At 44.7% G+C, this 26,682-nt stretch overlaps 1 protein-coding gene across 13 annotated transcripts in view; it reads left to right on the top strand.

Moving 5' to 3' along the window:
- The window catches only part of CFH (complement factor H), a 1,589,177-nt gene that overhangs the window by 326,931 nt on the left and 1,235,564 nt on the right, over positions 1 to 26,682 (top strand). For all 13 annotated transcript variants that reach the window (XM_040407275.1, XM_040407278.1, XM_040407279.1 and 10 more), the window contains 2 exons: positions 8,091 to 8,270; positions 17,771 to 17,950. In XM_040407275.1, coding sequence (XP_040263209.1) covers positions 8,091 to 8,270; positions 17,771 to 17,950 — 360 coding nt within the window. The remainder of the gene's footprint in view (positions 1 to 8,090; positions 8,271 to 17,770; positions 17,951 to 26,682) is intronic.

Genomic DNA, 26,682 nt, shown 5'->3' with positions numbered 1-26,682 from the left:
TTGATCTCCCGCCTGTGGTATTTAGCATTCCGGCCAGCGAGATGTTAATTTCGCTGCCGGAATGCGCATAATAGAAGAAGGGGAGAAACCTCCTCTCCTTCTATCATGTATAATTGTCTCCAGCGGCGCTGGTGACAATTATATCAAAGGGCTCAGATTCTGTGGAATCTGAGTCCTTTGAAGTTATCAGGATGACCAGACCTTAGTCTGGTCATTCTGATACAATCAACCAGATTGCATCTGTGTGAATGCTTGGGGGACATTCACACGGATGCATCTGGTTTCAGATGTATGGAGGGGGGGGGGGGAATATCATATAATATATATCTATATATGTGTATGGATGCATGGGGCACATCCATACACATGTATACACCAACATAGGGGACAAATACACACACATCAGGGGGCATAAGGGGCCCAGTTATATACATGTATACATATCCTAATATGTATACACATGTATACAAGGGGCCACTGCCCTATACATATTATAAAGGGGGATTATAGAAATACATATACATATATATATAGAAAAGGGGGCCACAGTATATATGCTAAGGGTGCATATATTTCCCACAGGGGTCACCATGAGTCCCTGTGGGCACCCATGGGCAAACGCGCACAGATGCTTGGCACATCTGTGCACATCATCCCAGGATGCGGTAGTACATGTATGCATATATACCATACATGGCCGCACGTGATTGCATGCATGTATGGGTATATATGCATACGTCTCAACTCTTCCTCAACACAGCCCTACTCTTAAAGAGGTTGTCTAAGTTATTTTTTGGGCTTTTGTATGTTTCTAACTGGGCAAATGTAAGGGCTTTACAATGCACTTACTGCATCTGCAGTGGCTCCCTTCTCAGATTCCACTGAAGGTCACATGACCTGTGATGTCAGCTTCTGTCCCTGCTCCTGTCCCGGTAGCGTGTGAAGTTATTGAGGATGACCCTATCAGCACTTGAATTTGCATCTTGAATGTAATATACCCTTTTACGGACAGAAATACACTATGTGAGATGCACAATAGTGCGTGCAAATTTAAAGGCTTATGCTTTCAGCAATTGTAATTTAACAGTTTGTGTAATATACCCTTTTACGGACAGATTTACACTTGGCCTGCAACAGCAGAAACCACTGATTTAGGATATTGCTATTTTGGAAATTGAATTTCAACCCAGAACAAAAACTATGCTTTGACGGACACTAAAAAACTTGTCCAGCCACAGCTGGAACACCAGATTTAGGGTATTGCTATTTTGGCAATTGAATTTCACCCCAGAAAAAAATATATCCTTTGCCAGACAGCAGACAGTATTACACTTGGCTAGCCACAGCTGGAACACCAGATTTAGGGGATTGCTATTTTTGCAAGTGAATTTCACCCCTTAATAAAATATAGAAAATTCTAGGGGTGACAATAACACAGCCAAGCCCCTGATGTAGGATATAGCAATAAAAAAACAACTACTATTGATGGTTAAATGGACTTGGTGGCAACTTGTGCTGGCGCACCACAAGACACAAAATGGCCGCCGATCACCCCAGAAAAAAGTGACAGAAAAACGCTCTGGGCAGCCTAAAAACAGTGAGCAATTAACTAGCAGAAGTTGAATGATTCACAGCTGTAGATCGGTCACTTCATTAAGTGTTTTTTTTTAGTTAATCCCTGCCTAATCTCGCCCTAACAGCAGCTGCATCCTCTCCCTACACTGATAAGAGCAGAGTGATGTGCGTCGCTACGTGACTCCAGCTTAAATAGAGGCTGGGTCACATGCTGCACTGGCCAATCACAGCCATGCCAATAGTAGGCATGGCTGTGATGGCGTCTTGGGCCAAGTAGTATGACGCTTGTTGATTGGCTGCTTTGCAGCCTTTCAAAAAGCGCCAAGAAAGCACGAACACCGAACCCGAACCCGAACTTTTACGTAAATGTTCGGATCCGTGTCAGGAACACCCCAAAATTCGGTACGAACCCGAACTATACAGTTCGGGTTCGCTCATCCCTAGTTATAATGCCATCAGCAGCACTAAATACCCGCTCAGACATAACGCTGGTGGTAGGGCAGGCCAGCACCTCCAAGGTGTACAGCGCCAGTTCATGCCACGTGTCCAGCTTGGACACCCAGTAGTTGTAAGGCACTGAGGGATCACTGAGGATGCTGACACGGTCTGTTACATACTCCTTCACCATCTTCCAAAACTTTTACCTCCTTGTGATACTAGGCCGCGCATCAGGGTGAGGGTGCTGGCGGGGTGTCATGAAGCTGTACCAGGCCTTGGAGAGTGTTGTCCTGCCTCTCTTGGAACTACTGTGTGTTCCCCTTGTCTCCCCTCCTCGGTTGCCCAAGGAAGTACGGACTCTGCCGCCAGCGTTGTCAGATGGAAGTTTTTGGAGCAATTTTTCCACAAGGACCTTCTGGTATTACATCGTTTTGCTCGTCCTCTCCACCTGAGGAATGAGAGATAACAAGTTCTCTTTGTAGCGGGGGTCAAGAAGGGTGAGCACCTAGTAATCCGTGTTGTCTAAAATGCGTATAACGCGCGGGTCGCGGGAAAGGCAGCCTAACATGAAGTAAGCCATGTGTGCCAGAGTCCCAACAGGCAAGACTTCGCTGTCATCATCCTCTTCTGCCCACCCACGGTAAACAGATGGAATTAAACTTCCATGGGTACTACCCTCTGTAGCGGAGGCAACCCTCTCCTGTTCCTCCTCCTCCTCTTCATTGTCCATTTCGCGCTGAGAAAACGGATAGGGGGTGGTCTGGCTATCACCCTGTGTAATGTCTAATTCCCCCATTTCCACTTCTTCCACATGCAAAGCGTCGGCCTTAATTGTGAGCAGCGAGCGTTTGAGTAGACACAGAAGTGGGATGGTTACACTGATAATAACGTTATCGCCGCTCACCATCTGTGTTGATTCCTCAAAGTTTCTTAAAACCTCACAGAGGTCAGACACCCATGCCCACTCCTTGCTTCTGATTAGCGTAGTATTCCACTACTGCCCTCTGCTGCTCACAAAGCCTGGCCAACATGTGAAACGTGGAGTTCCAGCGCATGCTTACGTCGCACAACAGTGTCTATTTACTTGCAGAAATGTGCACACACGCGGCTCACTTTTACCAGTAGCTCAGGCAAATTGGGGTAGGTTTTGAGAAACCGCTGAACCACTAAGTTCAAGACGTGGGCTAGGTATGGGATGTGTGTGAGCTTGCCGAGCTCCAAAGCCGCCACAAAGTTATGGCCATTATCACACACAATCATGCCTAGTTGTAGGTTGAGTGGCGAGAGCCACAGCTCAGTCTTGTCTCTTATCCCCTGCAACAGCTCTGCGGCGGTGTGCTGTTTGTTCCCGTAAGCATATCAGCTTCAGCATGACTGTTGACGCTTCCACACTGCAGTGCTACACTGCTTCCAGCTACCGGCTGATGACTGGTGCTGCATGCGGATAATTCTGAGGTAGAAGTGGAGGAGGAGGTGGAGAAGTGGGTGTTGGAGCCACTAACGTAGGTGCTGGCGGAAACCCTGATCGACGTAGGGCCCGCAATCCTCGGCGTTGGTAGCACCTGTGCCATCCCAGGGTACGACTCGCTCCCGGCCTCTACAACGTTCACCCAGTCTGCCGTCAGGGAAATGTAGCGTCCCTGCCCGAATGCACTTGTCCATGAGTCCATGGTTAAGTGGACCTTCCCAGTAACTGCGTTGGTCAGGGCAAGTGTGACGTTTCGGGACACATGTTGGTGTAAGGCGGGCATGGTACACCTTGAAAAATAATGGCGGCTAGGGACAGAGTACCGCGGGACGGCCGCCGACATCAGGCTGCGGAAGGCCTCAGTGTCCGCAAGCCTAAATGGCAACATTTCCAGGGCCAGTAATTTGGAAAGTTGCGCATTACGTGCTATGACCTGGGGGTGGGTGGCTGGGTATTTGCGCTTGCGTTCAAATCCCTGGGGGAGGACATTTGAACGCTGCACTGGGACAGGGAAGTGGATGTGGTTGCTGATGGTGCTTGCGAAGGTCCAGGTGCCGGGTGGGAGGCATCCTCGCCTGTGCCTTCAACAGGCAATTGGCCAGCATGTACCATAGGGGAAGAAGAGGCAGTGGTTTGACCCGCAGACACAGATTGTGGACCCAGGCGTTCGTCCCAATTATTACTGTGCTTGGATGCCATGTGGCGGATCATGCTGGTGGTGGTGAGGTTGCTAGTGTTCACGCCCCGGCTCATTTTGGTGTGGCACAGGTTGCAAACTACTATTCTTTTGTCATCCGCACTTTCTTCAAAAAAGCGCCATACTGCGGAACACCTACCACTTGGCAAGGGAGATTTACGCAACGGGGTGCTCCGTGAAACAGTTGTGGGCCTGTTTAGTGTGGCCTGATTTCTCTCTTTTGCCAACCTACTGCCTCTTCCAGCCTGTTGCGGTGCTGCAGATCGCTCCCCCTCTGTACTGCTGTCCTCTCTCGGCTTTCCACCTTCCCAGGCTGGGTCAGCCACCTCATTGTCCACCAAGTCCTCTTTCACTTCCTCACTCTGATCATCCTCCTGATTTGTTGACCCAATCACAACCTCCGTTATTGACAACTCTGTATCATCCTCTTCATTAACCTCTTGAGACAGTAATTGCGGTTGACTCAATGGCAACTTTGTGTCATCATCATCCACCTCATTAAACACTAATTGCCGTTCCCCTCTGTCAACTTCTTGTGACTGTGGATGCTGAAGAGGTTGGGAATCAGGGCACAAGATCTCATGTCCCTCTTCAAGCGTGCTTGGCGAGAGGGCCAAATCAAGTAATGGCGATGAAAAGAGCTCCTCGGAATATCCGAGTGTGGGATCACTTGTTTGGCCAGACCCTTCATGGTGGGAGGAAGGAGGATCAGGGTGAGGATCCTGTTGACCAGACTCTTGGCTACTGAGACTGGACTTGGTGGAAGACAGGGTGGTGCTTAACCGACTGGAAGCATTATCTGCTGCAATCCAACCAACCACCTGGTCCCGCTGACTTCAAGAGTTTTGCCCTGCAACGCCCTGCAAACTGGGACATGAAGCTAGGTATCGTGGATGATTGTTTTTCTTGTGCTCAGGCTGCAGGCACAGTTTCAACGCGCCCAAGGCCACGGCCTCTGCGTGAACCATCAGCATCACAGCCACTTCCCAGTCCCTTAATGCTCGCCTTCTTCATATTAAATGTTATATACACGCTTGACACACAAAATGTAGCACGGATGTCACAGTTCACAGCAAGCACAGTATATAGAAAAAGTATGGAAAAGTATGGAAAAAATATACTAGTTTTCACTTATATTTTTTCTTTCTCTGGCCCTGACACACACAAGGTATTGCACAGATGTCAGAAGTCACTGCAGACACCCTCTATAGAAAAAGTATGGAAAAGTATGGAAAAAATATATATTGATGGCTATATTATATTGCTGCCACCACACACACAATAGTCCTTAAAAGGACTCTTGGGTCTTTGAAACGTTTTTCAACTAAATAGATTGTGATCACACTCCCTACACTATCTGTCCCTTCCTAAGCGCAGCTCTCCCTGACTAATAATGAGCCGAACACGCACCATCGGGTGCCAGCCAATCACTGTAATGCATAGCAGCCAAGAAACGTGCGGGGAGGAGACTCGAGCATGGCGCTCGAGCACATACGGTACTCGGCCGAGTACCGCCATGTGCCGAGCATAGCGATGCTCGAGCCGAACAGCAGTTCGGCTGAGCATGCTCGCTTAACACTATAGATTACATTTCTTTTATTTCATTATTGCAAAAGAGCTCAGCATAAAATAAATCTCTTGCAAACACTATTTATCATTGGAGTATTTCTAATAGTACTTGAAAGCTTGATTCAATTTTTTGGTTAATTAAACCCTTTGATGTAAAAGAAAAAATGTAAGAATTAAAAAATTCGTATTTTTAGCATATGACAAGAGAGCAGAGGAGAAAGTATAACATCTGATTTTAATCATTTAATGCACAGCCATATGAATTTATTTTCTTTTTCTAGTTGACCAGTCTCTTGAACCAGCCTCAATTTCTCCTTCATTGGGTTCAAATGAAAAGACAGATATTGTATTTTTGCCTATACAGTACTATTTAATTGGGTAGAACAATAGTGATAAGGAATAGGGTTCACATTTCCATTTTCTAAATAAAGTAATAAACAAAACTATACAGTAAGAATACAATATGCAGTATCACTACATACTTCATACAGATCTTCCTGTCTAAAATAAGCTTCTGTTGTCACTATTAGATTTTGCTCATGGTCAGGCCTCATGAACACGACCGTGCCGTTTTTTGCCTTCCGCAAACCGAGGATCTGCAAAAAACGAAAGCCGCCCGTTGTAGACATGCCTATTCTTATCTGCAAAACGGACAAGAATAGGACATGCTATATTTTTTGGGCGGGGCCTCGGAACAGAGCAACGGATGCGGACAGCACACGGAGTGCTGTCTGCGTCTTTTTTGGCCCCATTGAAGTGAATGGGTCCGCATCCGAGGCGCAAAAACTGCGGCTCGGATGCAGACCATAACTACGGTCGTGTGCATGAGGCCTTACACTGGGGAAAGGGGTGTGGTTGTAAATCAGGGGGCTATGGAATTGTACAGGCTGCATTCCCAGAGCGGTCACTAACTGCGCAACATTCCATGTAACGTATGTCAATAGTGTTGCAATGCGACACTTGATATGCTACAACTGCAATGCAACAGTTGCAAAAAAATCCAGACATGCTGACTTTGTGTACCGCAAGTTGCATGCACTGTGCGACTTTTACTCATTTGACTATAAGTTGAAGACAAGCAGAGTTTTCAAAAATTCGATTTGGCAGCTTTGCCGAACTTAGTCAACTTCACTTTTCATTGTACGGAGCGGCCATGATGACGGGGAATGGCGATCATCCCTTCTCCCTTCATTTAACTGCTTAGATGCCACATTCAGCGCTGATCACAGCATCTGAGACTCACATTCAGGTGCTCAGAAGGTTAATCTGGGGTTAAAAAATTATGCTCACCTCAGCCACTTGATAGGCTGTCCACTTCCGTCTTGATTGAAGAAAACCCACCAAAGGACCTGCGGTGAGCGTGATGACGTCACATATGATGACGTCGTGACATCACCATGTAATTACGCTGACTGTGCGCAGTGACGTCATCACTCTCAACACAGATCTTCAGTAGGTCTTTTTCAATCAAGAGAGAAGCAGACTGCCTCTGCACAAGCAAGTTTTTGAAGGTTTTTTTCCCCCATTCTTTCTAAGACAACTCCAGCCACCATTTTAGGAAGCTACATCTTGGTGAAACAATTTTTTTCATAAAATTTGGACTAAATTCCACTTTGGATGCTTCGCTTCATTAAACACTAATCATTAGCATGACTTGTAAAAAATGAATACCTGGAAGGAATCCTGTGCCACATTTTTTTCACATCTTTTCTAGGCTAGATTCACATCTACGGTGCGGATCAGTTTTTCTGCTCCTATATAGGAAAATAAAAAAATGCAGCACTGGATCCGGCATACGCTGGACACCAACTTTGCCTCTGAATACTATTGGCTTTAATAGGATGTGATAAGTTTCTATTATGGATGCTGGAATTCTGCCAAATGCCGCTGCATACAGTAGTTTTTTCTCCAGTATATGTTACAGAATACGTGATAGAGATTCGTGCTTAGATGTAACTGCATGCCAGTCACATTGGCACACTGAAAAGTTTAATTTGCATAGGCTAGTGCAAAAAGTACAAAACAATATTTGTGGAAAATAAACACAATTGTCAGTTTGTTACATGTAAATACACGCTGTATTATCACATTGTATATAGCCATTGAATATGATAATTTATAGTAGTGCATATATCGCAGTACGTATATGTGTGACAGGTCACAAACATGTATTCATCGTGGTATGTAATCAACAGAAATGATAAGCCTTGCTACAAGCAGAGCTATAGGTCATGACTGGGGTTTGGGAGAAGTAACATGGCTGCAGCAGGAGATGTGGATGAAGGTTAAGAAGATCATTGAAAAAATAATGCTCATTTTAAAATCCTTTTTATTAACTCCTAGAAAAAAGACAAAAATGTCCTATTGCGTACAGTCCACAAAATGCTGAAATTATAGATCCAAAGGAAGAATATTACAGTAATGACATTGTTACCATGAAATGTGCCAGAGGATATAAGATGCATGGCTCCCCAAAAGTTCAGTGCGTTGAAGGAAAATGGGAACAACCTCCAGAGTGCATCCGTAAGTTATCATATATATTCTACTTGTTTCATAGATTTGCTTTTTTTAATTTAAATATGTTGAACATTTTTGGATGATTGACTTCACTGTGTATGTATATAGGACAGTTGGAGCCCTGTTATTCTGATACAGTGTCATGCATACTCACAAAGTTAAATGATAAAATTTTGACCTCCTGCAGTCACTATAAAAACACTCACTTATAATCCAGGTTTATGTGACGTGTTGTGCGACTGTAAATTTCAAAGTCATGATACCAAAAACGTGGGACAATTTTCTGCAACTTGCAGGGCAAGCTATTTTAACACCTTTAGAACCTGCATTGTACATGTACAGTGCAAGATGGGGCTCTAAAGATGGCGTCCGCTCAGGAGCTGAGCGACTGTCGTAGCCACCGGGTGCCTGCTGCATCCCATGGCAAAGACTGTGATCGGCAATAATGACGTGTGTGGACATTTAACCCCCTTGCTGAAATCAAGGTAGCTATTCGGTTACTACTGCAGCCTCGAGGTTTGTCATAGAAAAGTTCCTATGGAGCCCAGAGAACATAATGAATCTCCATTAGGCTGCGATGTGAAATCATTGTGGTCCATCAGAGAAATGATCAGACAATTGTATGGGAAACTAAAAATAAATATTAAAAAAGTGAAAAAAAGTTTTTAAAAATATAAAAAGTAAAAAGATAAAAATTCTAATAACCTCCTTTCCCCATATTAAAATACAAATAAACAATATAAAATAAAGTTCTTTAGCATTTTATAAGTATTAAAACACAAGAATAACTAATAATTTGGTATCTCTGTAATTATACTTACCCACACAAGTAAGTTAACAGGTCAGTTTTATTGCATAGAAAATGTCATAAAAACAAAACCCTTTAAATTGTGGAATAGTGTTTTTTTCCCCAGTTCCACACCATTCTCATTACACTGTATGCAATATTGAACGATGCCAGTTGAAAGTACAACTTGTCCTGCAAAAAACAACAGCTGTGTGAACTGTGTGAAATTAAAAAAGTTTTGGCTCATGAAAGGCCGTTTGTAAAAGAAAAAAATGAAAAATCATTGGGTCAGTAAGGGGTAAAAGCTAAGATTTGGCTATAAAAACGACCACAACACAGAAAAGTGAAAGGCATGTTGCATGTGACTTGCATTGTAGTTTATAAGGGCAAAGTTGTGTTGACTTGCAAACTGGACCAAAAATCCAACAGAATTTATTTTTTTGCAATGGTCACTTTGCAGTCACAGCAGGTTGCATGTTTCATGACTGCATAGACAACCATTACATTTGATGGGACACTGTATACATTGAGATCTTCATGTGATAAACAAATCATATAGCCCCATCCCACAGTGAGCGCACAATTTCTTTATAAATTATATTTATGGTTACATACAAGTGCAAGCAATCCATGTCTGAGGATAATCTAGAAGTCAGGGCTGAAATGTCACGTATGTGTATATTTGCAATGAGTTTCCAGTTTTGAGAGCCAAGTCTTTATTTCAACTGTATTGTGGAGTAAGTTCCTATATATGCAGTGATATCCCTACCTATAAGTACTATATCAGTGAAAGTGAGAGGCGTACAGATATACCTATACCTAGAGGGATGGCCATGCAAGTTGTATAACTGAGAAATCAAAGTACATTACTGTAAGTGCCAATGAGGCGGTCACTTCATGTTTAGTGCCCTGGGTTCTCTTCATTGACTCTTCTCGTGCCCTCCCCTCTGGTCTGAGAAATACTTAGAGAGGAGATTGCTTAAGCTATCATCCAGAGCAGAGGAAGGGACTTTAAGGCTGGGGTCACACCTGAGCGTTTTACAGCGCGTTCCTACGCGCTGTAAAACGCTCAACAGGCAAGAACCAATGTTTCCCTATGGGAAGGGTTCTCACCTGGGCGTTTTACAGAGCGTACGATCGCGCTGTAAAATGCCCGACGCTCAAACAAGTTCTTGAGCTTCTTTGGGGCGTCTTGTCGCGCGTTCCTGTACATAGACTTCAGCGGGAACGCGCGACAATGGGCGTTCGCTTGTTCCGGAGCCGCGCCTGTACACGCACATACAATCGCGCATACAGAGCGCTCCATCCCAAACGCTCAGGTCTGAACCCAGCCTAAAGCATTTGCTGAAGAGAGCCCGGGGCACTAAACAGAAAGGAACCACCTCCTGAGCACTTGCCATCGCAGTTCTGAGAGATGAACACTTCAATTTCTTGATCATGCAACCTACTGTACATGACCATCATTCTAGGTATATCTGCACTCTTGTAACCTAAAGAGAGCTGTTAGCAGTACTATGGGCTCAAAACTGCTGACAGATTCCCTTTTAAGGGGTTGTGCAGGACCCCCCATCCCCCGTCCATTCTGCAGGACCTGCAATGGGAAGATGAATTACCAGCTTAACCCTCCTTCTGCAGACTTGCTATGCTCCACTGGGCCCCAGCAATGTCAACATCTGATATCACTGAAGCCAGACACCGCCATGGTTTTGTGAATGGCTTTTTGCATAACCCTAAGTGCTCATGCACACAACTGTGTGCTGGCCGTTCCGTGCATTGGGGACCGCAAATTGCGGCAACATCCGTGCAGCGGCCGCAGACAGATCCAAAAACATTCAAAAGATCCAAACACCGCAAAAAAGTAGTGCATGTACAAATTTTTTGCAGTGCGGGGGCACGGACAGAAAACCCACGGAAGCACTCCGTAGTGCTTCCGTGGGCTTCAGTTCTGTGCCTCCGTTCCGCATCTCCCGGATTGCGGATCAATTAAAGTGAATGGGTCCGCGATCCGTGATGCGGGATGCACACGACCGGTGCCCGTGTATTGCAGACATGCCGTATGCGAGCCGCAATACGGCCATGGGGGACAGACGGTCGTGTGCATGAGCCCTAAGACACAGTCACTTGCAGAGAGGGCTCAAATCTGCCAACTTACTTTCTTTACATTTCCAATGGGGCAAAGTATCAGAATACCAGAAGTCCAAATGCAGCTCTAATTTATCTTGATAAAGTACCTGCCACTTCTTGTTCATGTGAGTATTCAAGCAGTCCAAATTTGTAACAAAATGCAATAATACAGCAAAAAAATGCATGATCCCATTCTGTGCTAGTAAACTATAAAATGTATTATTGGAGATGAACTGCTATTCAAAGTTGTATGTGAACTTCCCTTTATGAGATTGTAGCCTAACCAAACTTTATCCTCTACACTAAATGACCCCTTATCTACTATTATCCACTCCAATTATTGCCATTACGCACTTTTGCTGGATCTGGCAGGGATCAGCAAAAACGCTTCCATTAGGATAATACAATTGGCTGCATCCATTCTCAAATGGATCCGGTTGTATTATCTCTAAATTGACCAAGACTGATTTGGGACTAAAACCATTGTAAATCAATGGGCGCCAGATCCGTTTTCTATTGTGTCCGTCAAAATGTCCGTCTTAAACAGTATCCCATGACTCTTGCAGCGCTTTTGTGTAACCAAACCAAATGGAATGCATTCTGGCGCACTCCGTCAGTTCAGTTTTGTCACAGTCCAAAGCTGCACTGAAGTCCGGACTGCTGTGATGTACTACCATAATGGAGAGGACTCCTGCTCATGCACAGCAGTCCTGACAATGTATTTCAGCCAGCTCTGAGCGCTGACAGAGGGGGATTGGGGACCAGTAGGTATATAAAAAATAGTTATCTGGATTCCTTATCTATAGTACTACGCATGTACTACTGGAGATAATGGTCCAAAATCTAAATTGTCATTAAAAAAAGTGTCTCATTCTGAACGAGCCTAGAAAAATACTTACTTTTAGGGTCCTTTCACACTAGCGGCACGGACCTCTGGCAGGCTGTTCCAGCGGGTGCACAGCCTGTCGGATCCGTCCTGCCGCTAGTACACACGTGCCCCCAGACTACCGCTCCGGCCCCATTGACTATAATGGGCCGGGGTGGAGTTTCGGCGGCAGCACGGCAATGCATGCTGAGAGGCCGCCAGAATAAAAGTACTACATGTCATACTTTTATTCCGGTGGCCTCTCAGCATGCGCTACCCCCAAAAATGGGGGGAAAATGCCCCTGCGTCTTATGGGGCGAATGCTGACAGTTTAACATCGCAGTCTGCAATGTACGAGCGAGCGGGGGAGGGACTGGGAGGAGGAGCTGGGGGCCGGCAATTGCGGCGGGGCGGTGCAGTCACTGTACTATAGCCCCGCCCCGCCGCTCCAGTGCTGCACAAATATAAAATGTCTTATTCAATTAAAAGTGATTACACATGCCCCCCCACTCCTAATATTACCGTACATCCTAATAGCTTCTGTATAATGCCGGTAGGCAGGCCGGGCGGGCGGCGGCGTAACTCCCTGATGTCACGTGCCTGCGCCGCCTACTTTATGAATGAAGCAGGCGGCGAAGGCAAGTGACGTCAGTGAGCGATGCGCCAGCCGCCCGGCCTGCCTGCCGGCATTGTACAGAAGCTATTAAGATGTACGGTACTATTAGGAGTGGGGGGCATGTGTAATCACTTTTAATTGAATAAGACATTTTATATTTGTGCAGCACTGGAGCGACGGGGCGGGGCTATAGTACATATTTGTATATTGGGGCGGCGGCGGGATGGGGGGGATCTGTGGATAACATCCGTGGATGGCACAGTTAAGGGGTGGGGGTCTGTGGATGGCACTGTTATGGGCTGGGGGGGTCTGTGGATGGCACTGTTATGGGGTGGGGGGGGGTCTGTGGATGGCACATATATAACAGTGCCATCCACAGATCCCCCTGTAACAGTGCCAGCCACAGATCCCCCCTGTAACAGTGTCCGTCATCCACAGATTCCCCCATAACAGTGTCCATCATTCACAGATCTCCCATAATAGTGTCCGTCATCCACAGATCCCCCTGTAACAGTGTCTGTCATCCACAGATCCCCCCATAACAGTGTCCGTCATCCACAGATCCCCCCCATAACAGTGTCCGTCATCCACAGATCCCCCATAACAGTGTCCGTCATCCACAGATCCCCCATAACAGTGTCCGTCATCCACAGATTTCCAGTAATAGTGCCATCCACAGACCACCATTAGTTCCAAACCCACCAAAAGCACACCTTTTGGTTAAAAATATTTTTTTCTTATTTTCCTCCCCAAAAACCTAGGTGCGTCTTATGGGCCGGTGCGTCTTATAGGGCGAAAAATACGGTAGCAGTAGAAGTGGCCAATGCATAGGGTTATTAGTGGTGACTAGTGATGAGCGGCAGTGGCAATATTCGAATTTGCGATATTTCGCAAATATTTTGTAGAATATTTATCATATATTCGAGAATTCACGATAATTTTATTGATTGCGAAAATCGGCAATATAATATTCCCCTAATGCGCGTGCAATACAGGCGTGGGTCACTTTTGCTACATTTTCCAAGCTGCTAGAAGTTTCCGGAGACTGGAGAAAATGGTTGGCACGGCAGAACATTGATAATAGCTTTATATGCAGATAGAGTGCTCCAATATATTCGCGAATGCGCTAATCAGCACTAATGATGCGAATATTTTGGCACAATATGTGAAACTTCACATTTTAGCAGTTCTGACTACATATTACTGATTGGTGCACTATGTATTGTGGTGACATTACAGCACTATGTCTGTAGCATGCATGTATGGACTATCACACTACCTAACACCCTGCATTGCAACAGCTACACTATATGACTATCTAACCTACACTGACTACCTCCCACTAACTATCTGTATTATATATATAAGCTATCTAACTATCTAATGTAGTGTGGAAAGCACAGAGCACAGCAATGACACTGCTATCTCTCTCAGAGCTTTAAAAATAAACTGTAGAAAATGGCTGCTGGGGAGGTTTTTATATAGTAAGGGGTAGTCAACTTTCCTATTGGTTGCTAGGGATGTTGCAGCCTTCTCCCTGGCCCACAAGCAAGAAGTAGGGAGGGATCATGGGTTCAGAAGAAAAAAAATCTTGAATATTCAAAAATACGAACATACTGTATATCACTATATTCTAAATATTTGCGAATTCTCAAAGTTCAGATATTCGCAATTCACGTCCAACACTAGTGAGTGAAGTGAGCTTCAGATCATAGATACAAAGTCGCTGCGGTCAAAATTTTGTTTGAATACACTTCCATACAGCATTCAAATGTATGGGCTCCGGTGAGGTAACATTCATTATCACTGAAGTCTCGTGACTTCGACTTTGGATCCCAGTTTTGAAATGGTTTTCAAGTAGGAATAATTCTTGCAAGACTTTAGTGATAACGAATTTCACCTCGCCATAGCCCATAAATTTGAATGCTGGAAGGAGACGAGTACAGCATTCAAACGAAGTTTTGACCAAAGCGACTTTGGATCTATGATAGTGGTGACAGTTGGGGATTAGCTATGGTGGTGGCAGAAGCACCAGCCATATGGCAACTATTGTCGGGCAGCAGTAGTACCATCATAGTGGCTGCGGCATGATGGAGGAAGCAACTTGATGGTAGGCAGGAAGGCAGGCAGACAGCAACAGTGGCAAGATGGGGCATCATCTGTGAGGCCAAATCTATTCATTGGCCTCAGGAGTGTGAATATCTCCCGAATCCAGGCTTGGTTCATTTTGACAAAAGTGATGTTGTGGACACAACTTGATCCATTTGGGTGTCACTATGCCGGCTACAGCACTGATAACATTCTCCGAATTGACACTGGAGACCGGACAAGAAAGAAGACAGAAAGCATGCCAGTTTGTGCCACTGTTCTAGTCTGCTTTCCTGGAAGTCCATGGGTCCAGGAAACAGGGTATGCGGTGGAGACAGGCCAGTGTCTAGATAAGCCTGAACCTGGGTGTAAAGGCAGGAGATCTTAGCTTGCAGATTTACCTCAGCCTGCTGCGACACTTGGAGAAACTGCTCCATTCTGTTGAGGAGACTGAACTGGCGGCTGCTGCTACTTTGACTTCTGCTGCTACTGCGGCTTCTGCTGTTTGCGGCGGCCGGAGGTTGCAGACTCTGCGTTGAGGTCTAAAAGCATGGCTATTCAGTAATCATCAGACTGATTGATGTCAATGATATGCCTGTCGGAGCACAAGCAAAAGAGTATACATCTCGCCATTCTGGCCAGCTTGCCTGAGGAGCCAGTTCTTTCCGGCTCCACCCCCCACTGAGAAGATTGGGTGTAGGGCTAGTGTCACCATTTTATCATTCTCAGTCACAGTGCCGGAGGCTATGTGGGATCGCGCGCACGCCATCAGTGGTGCGTGATTCATGTTACATTTAAATCATCTCCGCTTATACTCCTGATGAATTGCTGTGGTTACAGCAAAGAAACGCATTGAGTTAGGAGATTTAGGACCAGCAGGATAGCCTACAGTGTGAGGTGTTGGCAGGGAAAGTTACCTGGTCTAGGGAGCTCCAGCAAGTCCAGTGTACCTTAGCTCTCAGGAGAGACAGATTGGGCACGGATGATTGTGTTCATGGATGCCTGACCCTTGGTGTGTGTGTGAAGGTACCCCTGCAATAAATGTCTGCTTGCTGACACAGTATATGGCTGTCAGTAACAAGTGGGTGATGCTTGCGTGCATAAATCTGGGCAGCCAAGTATATCACATTAGAGGTCCCACACTATCCCGTACCCTCACTTTTTAACTTATTTACTGGGCAGATAGCCTTTTATATATTCTTGATACCAATAAAGTTTTTTTGTTTTTCGTTTGCAACATCTGCTGATCCCTGCTGAGAAAGTCTGGTGCATGACAAAACCTTTTGAGAATTTCCGCTGTTTGTAGTTTGTTGTTTCCGCCGTTAAATTCCAGCGAGTTGAAAAGTTGCAGACTAAGCTGTGTAATGGAAGATGGTTCTGTACCTGCAAGTCCACTGGAGTGTTCAAAAACGCTTCCGTTACTGATAATACAACCATCTGCATCCGTTATGAACGAATCCGGATGTATTACCTTTAACATAGCCAAGACGGATCCGTCATGAACTCCATTGAAAGTCGATGGGGGACGGATCCGTTTCCTATTGTGTCAGAGAAAACGGATTTGTCCCCATTGACTTGCATTGTGGGTCATGATGGATCCGTCTTGCTCCACATCCCAGGATGAAAAGCAAACTGAAGCATGCTGTGGTTTGCTCTTCAGTATGAGAACAGAATGCATTTTGGAGCCTACCGTTCTGTTCAGTTACGTTTTGTCCCCATTGACAATGAATGAGGACAACAATACCGGAAATACCGGAAAATATTAACGCTAGTGTGAAAGTAGCCTAATCCGATCCTGTAAAAGAAAACGGTTCCAGTGCATCAACTATGCATTCGTTTGCATCAGTTAGGCACAGGGCCCTGTAAAAACAAACAAAAAAAAAAACGGATCCTGTTGTACCTTTGGCACCCGTTTGAGTCATTTCTGTCAGAGATCCGTAAATAGGGGGGGAGTTCTGCATGTAGGAATTGTTTTCCATCTAAAAAAACGATCTGTGATGCCAAATGTGCAGAGGCAACAGTTTTTTTTTAAATGCCCTGTAAAAAATGGATTACGTGCATAAATGCTCATGCACACGATTGTATGTATTTTGCAGTCCACAAAACGGATGACATCCGTGTGACGTCCATGATGCATCCATTGTAACAATGCCTGTCCTTGTCTGCAAAACGGACCAGAATAGGACGTGTTCCATTTTATTTTTTATTATTTTTTGCAGAACGGACATACGGAATGTACACTTTTTGCAAATGATGCATAACTCAAGCACAGGATATATATATTTTTTTTTTTACAGGATCCTGTATTTTCTGTTTTTCTGAAGGATCAGAATAACGGAAAATGAAACAGGGATGTGAACTCCCCCTTACTTGTGTGTCTTTTTTATTTCTGCTGATGAAAAAACAGCAGTTAGGAATGCGTCAGTTTTTTTTTGCGCTTATGACTATATATTTCTTGAATGAATATATGTCTCTATGCAATGGAAGGAAGACATATCCATGGAGCTCTTGATATTTAAAATTCCCAGCAGGTCAAGATGAGATTATATCTAAATGTAATTAATTTGCAATTAGTTTACTGGTAAAAGGTCAATTGCGTTATGGATTCCGTTACCACGGACCATAACGCAATTCTATGACGGAATGCATAATGGAATGCCTTTAGAGGTATTCCGTTATTCATTCGTTATAATAGAAGTCTATGGGCTGCATAACGGATCCGTCCCGTTTCCGTTATGCAGGAGAGGACTCCCCTGCATAACGGAAAAAATTAGTTTTGAAGACCATATACTTCTATTATGATGGAATGAATAACGGAGTGCCTCTAAAGGCATTATGCATTCCGTCATAGAATTGCATTACGGAATCCATAACGCAAGTCACCTTTTACCAGCAAACGAAGCGTGAACAAATTTGAAAATAGGAAATTCGCTCATCTCTAGTCATAATGGGGTACACTACTTGTAAATATGGAATATGCACATTCCTAGGGTATTGAAAATGTAAAATATGATTTTTTTTTCAAGGGGCTATACAGTGCCAGAATCCACAGAAAATAGAAAATGGTATCATTGAATCCTCTAACCAAGAAATATATGCAACTGATGATGTTGTAAAATACATCTGCAGATCAGGATTTCACATCAGTGGGTCAGATCAAAGCACTTGCGTGAATGGACACTGGTCAGCATTACCAACATGCACAGGTAAGAATTTCAAGATGTTTCTACATGTTGTACATTATATAAAAGTATTGTCATAAAAGATATGGACCAAGTCCAACTTTACATATGTTACCTTTTTATTTTACATCATGTTTTGCTTTGGTTTAGATACTGTTCACACTGCCATTATGCCTTCTGTTTATAGCTATAAGGCCTCCTGCACACGAACGTATTTTTTTGCGGTCCGCAAAAACGGGTCCCGTTTTTCCGTGATCCGTGACCGTTTTTTCGTCCGTGGGTCTTCCTTGATTTTTGGAGGATCCACGGACATGAAAAAAAAGTCGTTTTGGTGTCCGCCTGGCCGTGCGGAGCCAAACGGATCCGTCCTGAATTACAATGCAAGTCAATGGGGACGGATCCGTTTGACGTTGACACAATATGGTGCCATTTCAAACGGATCCGTCCCTATTGACTTTCAATGTAAAGTCTGGAGTCCCTTTTATACCATCAGATCGGAGTTTTCTCCAATCCGATGGTATATTTTAACTTGAAGCGTCCCCATCACCATGGGAACGCCCCTATGTTAGAATATACTGTCGGATATGAGTTAGATCGTGAAACCTCATTTCCGACAGTATATTCTAACACAGAGGCGTTCCCATGGTGATGGGGACGCTTCTAGTTAGAATATACTACAAACTGTGTACATGACTGCCCCCTGCTGCCTAGCAGCATCCGATCTCTTACAGGGGGCCGTGATCAGCACAATTAACCCCTTAAGTGCCGCACCTGAAGGGGTTAATTGTACTATCATATCCCCCTGTAAGAGATCAGGGCTGCCAGGCAGCAGGGGGCAGACCCCCCCCCTCCCCAGTTTGAATATCATTGGTGGCCAGTGCGCCCCCCCCCCCTTCCTCCCTCTATTGTAATAATTCGTTGGTGGCACAGTGTGCGCCCCCCCCACTTCCTCCCTCTATTGTAATAAATCGTTGGTGGCACAGTGTGCGCCCCCCCGCCCCCCCCCCCCTTCCTCCCTCTATTGTAATAAATCATTGGTGGCACAGTGTGCGCCCCCCCGCCCCCCCCCCTCTTCCTCCTTTTATTGTAATAAATCGTTGGTGGCACAGTGTGCACCCCCCATCGGCCCCCCCCTCCCTCTATAGCATTAACAACATTGGTGGCCAGTGTGCGGCCTCCCATCTCCCCCCCCCCCGATCATTGGTGGCAGCGGGTTACTAGCAATAGTACAATAGTAAAAGATTCATACTTACCTGGGAGCTGCAATGTTCGTGTCCGGCCGGGAGCTCCTCCTACTGGTAAGTGACAGTTCATTTAGCAATGCGCCGCACAGACCTGAGGCTGTCACTTACCAGTAGGTGGAGCTCCCGGCCGGACACGAACATCGCAGCAGCCGGTAAGTATGAATCTTCTGCTATTGTACTATTGCTATGTAACCATGGCAACCAGGACTGTAGTAGCGTCCTGGTTGCCATGGTTACCGATCGGAGCCCCAGTGATTAAACTGGGACTCCGATCGGAACTCCGCTGCCACCAATGATGATGGGGGGGGGAGATGGGAGGCCGCACACTGGCCACCAATGTTGTTAATGCTATAGAGGGAGGGGGGGCCGATGGGGGGCGCACACTGTGCCACCAACAAATTATTACAATAGAGGGAGGGAGGGGGGGGGCGCACACTGTGCCACCAACGAATAATTACAATAGAGGGGGGGGGGGGCCGCACTGGCCATCAATGATATTCAAACTGGGGAGGGGGGGGGTCTGCCCCCTGCTGCATGGCAGGCCTGATCTCTTACAGGGGGATATGATAGTACAATTAACCCTTTCAGGTGCCGCACCTGAAGGGGTTAATTGTGCTGATCACGGCCCCCTGTAAGAGATCGGGTGCTGCCAGGCAGCAGGGGGCAGTCTTGTACACAGTTTGTAGTGTATTCTAACTAGAAGCGTCCCCATCACCATGGGAACGCTTCTGTGTTAGAATATAATGTCGGTTCTGAGTTTTCACGAAGTGAAAACTCAGCTTTGAAAAAGCTTTATGCAGACGGATCCGTCTATATAAAAACTAACCTACGGCCACGGATCACGGACACGGATGCCAATCTTGTGTGCATCCGTGTTCTTTCACGGACCCATTGACTTGAATGGGTCCGTGAACCGTTGGCCGTGAAAAAAATAGGACAGGTCATATTTTTTTCACGGCCATGAAACACGGATCACGGATGCGGCTGCAAAACGGTGCATTTTCTGTTTTTTCCACGGACCCATTGAAAGTCAATGGGTCCGCGAAAAAAAACGGAAAACGGCACAACGGCCACGGGTGCACACAACGGTCGTGTGCAGGAGGCCTAACAATGCTGAATCCTTTGTATAAAGCAGGGATGGCCAAGCTCTTAAGCTGTTGTAAAACTACGATTCCCACTATGCCCTGCTGTAGGCTGATAGCTGTAGGCAGTCTAGGCATGCTGGGAGTTGTAGTTTTGCAACAGCTGGAGAGCTGGAGAGCCACAGGTTGGCCGTCCTTGGTATAAAGGATCCAAAAGGTGACCAAAGTAAAACCACTGATTTTCATATAGGAGGTTTGTCGGGATTATATCTGGAGCCCCAATAGAAAGCCCTAGTGCAGATGTGCACAGAACAACTTTGTGCAAATATAAAACTTATAGTGAGCACCCGCGCTACCTTATCAGCCCAGTTTAATTGTCGCTGCTGAGTTCCTGGATGGGGGTACCTGCCTATAGTCCCCCTTTTTAAAGTGTTGACATATATATTGTGGTAAGGTGATCAGAAAAGTGTATGGTAAAGTCCTGGAAGGGGTGTATATCCCACCCAGCTTCCTCAACTGGGTGAGGTAAATAAAATCCAGAAGGTTAAAATGGTCTCAGCAATGTGTAGGTTGCTGAGACAGTTTTGTTAAGTTTATGGGCTGGATTTTATTGGACTGGGAGAAGGTAGGATTAGTACAGGGACCTCCCCAGTCCACCCCATTCTGGAACAGGTTTTCCCCTAGCCTGAGGGATCCCAGCTGAAGCCAGCTGGGATCATCAAGGGGAAATAAAGCACAGTCCAGGCTGTCAGTCTGGGGAGAGTAATGCCTGGAGAAAGTCTGGGAAGCTGGCTGCCCTGCTGGCTAGAGAAGCCGAATTCTCTGTGTGAACGGTGTTCAATAGGTGAGTTAGGAACTTCACTGTATTAGCCAGAGCCCAGACGGGCAGGTGTTTATTTTAGTTTGGTTTATGTTTTGTGGTGTTGGACCTTCACCTTACCCAGTGAATTATAACTGGGGTTGCCTGTATTGCCGGAGCGTGATAAATAAAGCAACATTTGGACTTTACCCCTGTGGTCTGCAAGAGAATCTGTCATCACCGCCCTACCTGAGAGTGTAACCCCTTACTATATATATATATATATATATATATATATATATATATACACAAATAGGGACCCGAGCTGAAATCTATACAGGCTGGCTTAAGTTTGATTATAGCGATGTGGATGACCCCCAATAGGTCTAATGCATTAAAGGGGTTGTCACCCCTCAGGTAAAAATAAAACCAAAACAATTTTTTTGTCACCTTGCACCATAAAGTGTAATATTGAATGATCAAAAAAAATCATATGTACCCAAATATGGTACCAATAAAAATGTCAACCCTTCCTGCAAAAAAATTTGCCCCTGCACAAGACAATTGGCATAAAAATGTTCAAAATTATGGCGTTCAGAAAAAGTTGTCTTCCTGGCGCTCGAGTTCGACACATCTCGGGTCGGGTTGACAGATTACTGGGAGAGGCTGGAGAAGTTCCAGCAGTCATGGTCCATATCAGAACCAATGCCAAAGTTAGAGGTAGGTGGAGCGTACTTAAAAATGATTTTAGGGATTTAGGTCACAAACTTAGTGCAACGACCTCAAAGGTAATGTTTTCTGACATACTACCTGTATCACGAGCCACACAAGAAAGGCAGCGGGAGATTACGGAGGATAACAAGTGGCTTAGGAATTGGTGTAGGAAGGAGGGGTTTGGGTTCATGGAGAACTGGACCGACTTCTCTGTCGGCTACAGGCTCTATCGTAGGGATTGGCTGCACCTCAATGGGGAAGGAGCAACTGTTTTGGGGAAGAAGATGGCTAGAAGGTTGAAAGAGTGATTAAACTAGGGACTGGAGGGAGGGTAATAGTGCAGATAGAGACCGGGGGCAAGGTAATGGGACTGGGGGAGGAATGGAAGGAGGGACTATGTTGTGCCTTTTCATAGGTAAATACATTCATATCCAATTCATTATTGTCAAGATGGATGTTCATTGCCTTTAAGAGCCATGCTCGACTATAGTTACAATTTTGTATGTCTTGAGTAGGCCAAATTAAGGTCACACAAAGGTTTATACTCTTCAGTGTTATTCTTCTCATGAATGTACCAGTCTGAGAAGAATCCTCCTTGTCTACTTTTAAATTTATGACAGGAGATAAAGATAAGCTCTATGCAGCTGGTGATCATTACCTATACAATTAGATATTTATTAATGAAGCAAAATATATAATTCATGTATTCATTTAATGAGCCTTAGTTAGTCCTTAGCATAAGACAATCAGTAGGATATATATATATATATATATATATATATATATACAGTCTTGTTAAAAAATTAGGACACCCTTTGAAAGCATGTGGTTTTTTGTAACATTTTTAATAAATGGTTATTTCATCTCCGTTTCAACAATACAGAGAGATTAAAGTAATCCGACTAAACAAAGAAAACTGAAGAAAAGTCTTTTCAAGATCTTCTGTAAATGTCATTCTACAAAAATGCCTATTCTAACTGAGGAAAAAGATAGGACACCCTTGCCCCTAATAGCGAGTGTTACCTCCTTTGGCTGAAATAACTGCAGTGAGACGGTTCTTGTAGCCATCTACCAGTCTTCGACATCGATCTGAGGAAATTTTACCCCACTCCTCAATGCAGAACTTTTTCAGCTGTGAGATGTTTGAGGGGTTTCTTGCACGTACAGCCCTTTTCAAGTCACCCCACAGCATCTCAATGGGATTCAAATCTGGACTTTGACTTGGCCATTCCAGGACTCTCCATTTCTTCTTTTTCAGCCAATCTTTGGTTGATTTACTAGTATGTTTTGGGTCATTGTCATGTTGCATGGTCCAGTTCCACTTCAGCTTTAATTTTCTAACTGATGGTCTCACATGTTCTTCAAGCACCTTCTGATACACAGTAGAATTCATCGTGGATTCTATGATGGTGAGCTGACCAGGTCCTGCTGCAGCAAAGCAGCCCCAAACCATGACACTTCCACCTCCATGCTTCACAGTTGGTATGAGGTTCTTTTCTTGGAATGCTGTGTTTGGTTTACGCCAAACATGTCCTCTGCTGTTGTGTCCAAATAATTCAATTTTGGACTCATCTGTCCAAAGAACATTATTCCAGAAGTCCTGGTCTTTGTCAACTTTATCGCTGGCAAATGTCAGTCTGGCCTCGATGTTTCTCTTGGAAAGCAAAGGTTTCCTCCTTGCACACCTCCCATGCAAGTTAAACTTGTACAGTCTCTTTCTGATTGTAGAGGCATGTACTTCTACATCAACAGTAGCCAGAGCCTGCTGTAGTTCTCGAGATGACACTTTAGGGTTTTTGGATACCTCTTTTAGCATCTTGCGGTCTGCTCTTGGGGTGAACTTGCTGGGGCGACCAGTCCTGGGCATGTTGGCAGTTGTTTTGAAAGCCCTCCACTTGTAGACTATCTTCCGGACAGTGGAATGGCTGATTTCAAAATCTTTTGAGATCTTTTTAAATCCCTTCCCAGACTCATAGGCTGCTACAATCTTTTTTCTGAAGTCCTCTGACAGCTCTTTTGCTCTCACCATGGTGCTCACTCTCACTTCAACAGTCAGGAGCACACCAAACTAAATGTCTGAGGTTTAAATAGGGCAAGCCTCATTCAACATGCAGAGTAACGATCTACTAATTATGTGCACCTGGTGTGATATACCTGTGTGAGATCTGAGCCAATTTAAGAGGGAATACATGTGAGGGTGTCCTATCTTTTTCCTCAGTTAGAATAGGCATTTTTGTAGAATGACATTTACAGAAGATCTTGAAAAGACTTTTCTTCAGTTTTCTTTGTTTAGTTGGATTACTTTAATCTCTCTGTATTGTTGAAACGGAGATGAAATAACCATTTATTAAAAATGTTACAAAAAACCACATGCTTTCAAAGGGTGTCCTAATTTTTTCACACGACTGTATATATATATACACACACACACACACACACAGGGTGGGCCATTTATATTGATACACCTTAATAAAATGGGAATGGTTGGTGATATTAACTTCCTGTTTGTGGCACATTAGTATATGTGAGGGGGGAAACTTTTCAAGATGGGTGGTGACCATGGCGGCCATTTTGAAGTCGGCCATTTTGAATCCAACTTTTGTTTTTTCAATAGGAAGAGGGTCATGTGACACATCAAACTTATTGGGAATTTCACAAGAAAAAGAATGGTGTGCTTGGTTTTAACGTAACCTTATTCTTTCATGAGTTATTTACAAGTTTCTGACCACTTATAAAATGTGTTCAATGTGCTGCCCATTGTGTTGGATTGTCAATGCAACCCTCTTCTCCCACTCTTCACACACTGATAGCAACACCGCAGGAGAAATGCTAGCACAGGCTTCCAGTATCCGTAGCTTCAGGTGCTGCACATCTCGTATCTTCACAGCATAGACAATTGCCTTCTGATGACCCCAAAGATAAAAGTCTAAGGGGGTCAGATCGGGAGACCTTGGGGGCCATTCAACTGGCCCACGACGACCAATCCACTTTCCAGGAAACTGTTCATCTAGGAATGCTCGGACCTGACACCCATAATGTGGTGGTGCACCATCTTGCTGGAAAAACTCAGGGAACGTGCCAGCTTCAGTGCATAAAGAGGGAAACACATCATCATGTAGCAATTTCGCATATCCAGTGGCCTTGAGGTCTCCATTGATGAACAATGGCCCCACTATTTTTGTACCCCATATACCATACCATCAATTTTTTTGGTTCCAACAGTCTTGGAGGGATCTATCCAATGTGGGTTAGTGTCAGACCAATAGTGGTGGTTTTGTTTATTAACTTCACCATTCACATAAAAGTTTGCCTCATTACTGAACAAAATCTAATGCGTAAACTGAGGGTCCTGTTCCAATTTTTGTTTTGCCCATTCTGCAAATTCAGTGAGCCGATCTGGGTCATCCTCGTTGAGATGCTGCAGTAGCTGGAGTTTGTAAGGGTGCCATTTGTGAGAAGCTAATATCCGCCGAAGGGATGTTTGACTAATGCCACTCTCCAGTGACATGCGGCGAGTGCTACGCTGTGGGCTCTTGCTGAATGAAGCTAGGACAGCCACTGATGTTTCTTCATTAGAAACAGATTTCATGCGTCCACATTTTGGCAAATCCAACACTGAACCAGTTTCACAAAACTTAGCAAGCAGTTTGCTAACTGTAGCATGGGAGATGGGTGGTCTCGTAGGGTGTCTTGCATTGAAATCTGCTGCAATGACCCCGTTACTGCGTTCACCAGACATCAACACAATTTCTATCCGCTCCTAACATGTTAACCTCGGCGACATGTCAATGGCTGTAAACAAAGAGAAACATATAAATAACTCATGAAAGAATAAAGTTACGTTAAAACCAAGCACACCATTGTTTTTCTTGTGAAATTCCCAATACGTTTGATGTGTCACATGACCCTCTTCCTATTGAAAAAACAAAAGTTGGATTCAAAATGGCCGACTTCAAAATGGCCGTTATGGTCACCACTAGGGATGAGCGAACCCGAACTGTATAGTTCGGGTTCGTACCGAATTTTTGGGTGTCCGTGACACGGACCCGAACCCGAACATTTTCATAAAAGTCCGGGTTCGAGTTCGGTGTTCGGCGCTTTCTTGGCGCTTTTTGAAAGGCTGCAAAGCAGCCAATCAACAAGCATCATACTACTTGCCCCAAGAGGCCATCACAGCCTTGCCTACTATTGGCATGGCTGTGATTGGCCAGTGCAGCATGTGACCCAGCCTCTATATAAGCTTGGGTCACATAGCGCTGCACGTCACTCTGCTGATACAAGTGTAGGGAGAGGTTGCAGCTGCGACGTTAGGGCGAGATTAGGCAGTGATTAACTCCTCCAAAAGACTTCATTCAGTGATTGATCTACAGCTGTGGATCATTGAACTGCTGCTATTCAATTGCTCAGTGTTTTTAGGGTGCCCAGAGCGTTTTTCAGTCACTTTTTTCTGGGGTGATCGGCGGCCATTTTGTGGCTTGCTTGTGCGCCAGCACAAGCTGCCACCAAGTACATTTAACCATCAATAGTGTGGTTATTTTTTGCTATATCCTACATCAGGGTCAAGCTTTCATCAAGTGCATTTAACCATCAATAGTGTGGTTATTTTTTGGCCATATACTACATCAGGGGCAAGTTGAGCCTGTCACCCAGCGCCTAAAAAATAGGCCTCACATTTATATTAATCCAAATCTGTCATTACTGCTTTAGCTGGTCAAGTTATTTAGTGTCCGTCAAAGCACAGTTTTTGTTCTGGGTTGAAAAACAATTCCCAAATTTGCAATTCTCAAAATTAGTGGTTTCTGCTGTATCAGGCCTACTTTAAATATATCCCTAAAAGGGTATATTAGATTCAAGGTGCTGATAGGGTAATTCTCAAGAACTTCACACACACGCTACAGTGCAGATCCAAGTCTAATT

This window comes from Bufo bufo, chromosome 9 (assembly GCF_905171765.1).
Source record: "Bufo bufo chromosome 9, aBufBuf1.1, whole genome shotgun sequence".
NCBI classification, from domain to species: domain Eukaryota; kingdom Metazoa; phylum Chordata; class Amphibia; order Anura; family Bufonidae; genus Bufo; species Bufo bufo.
The sequence above is the reverse complement of the archived record's forward strand: the minus strand, read 5'-3'. Positions and strand labels throughout refer to the sequence as shown.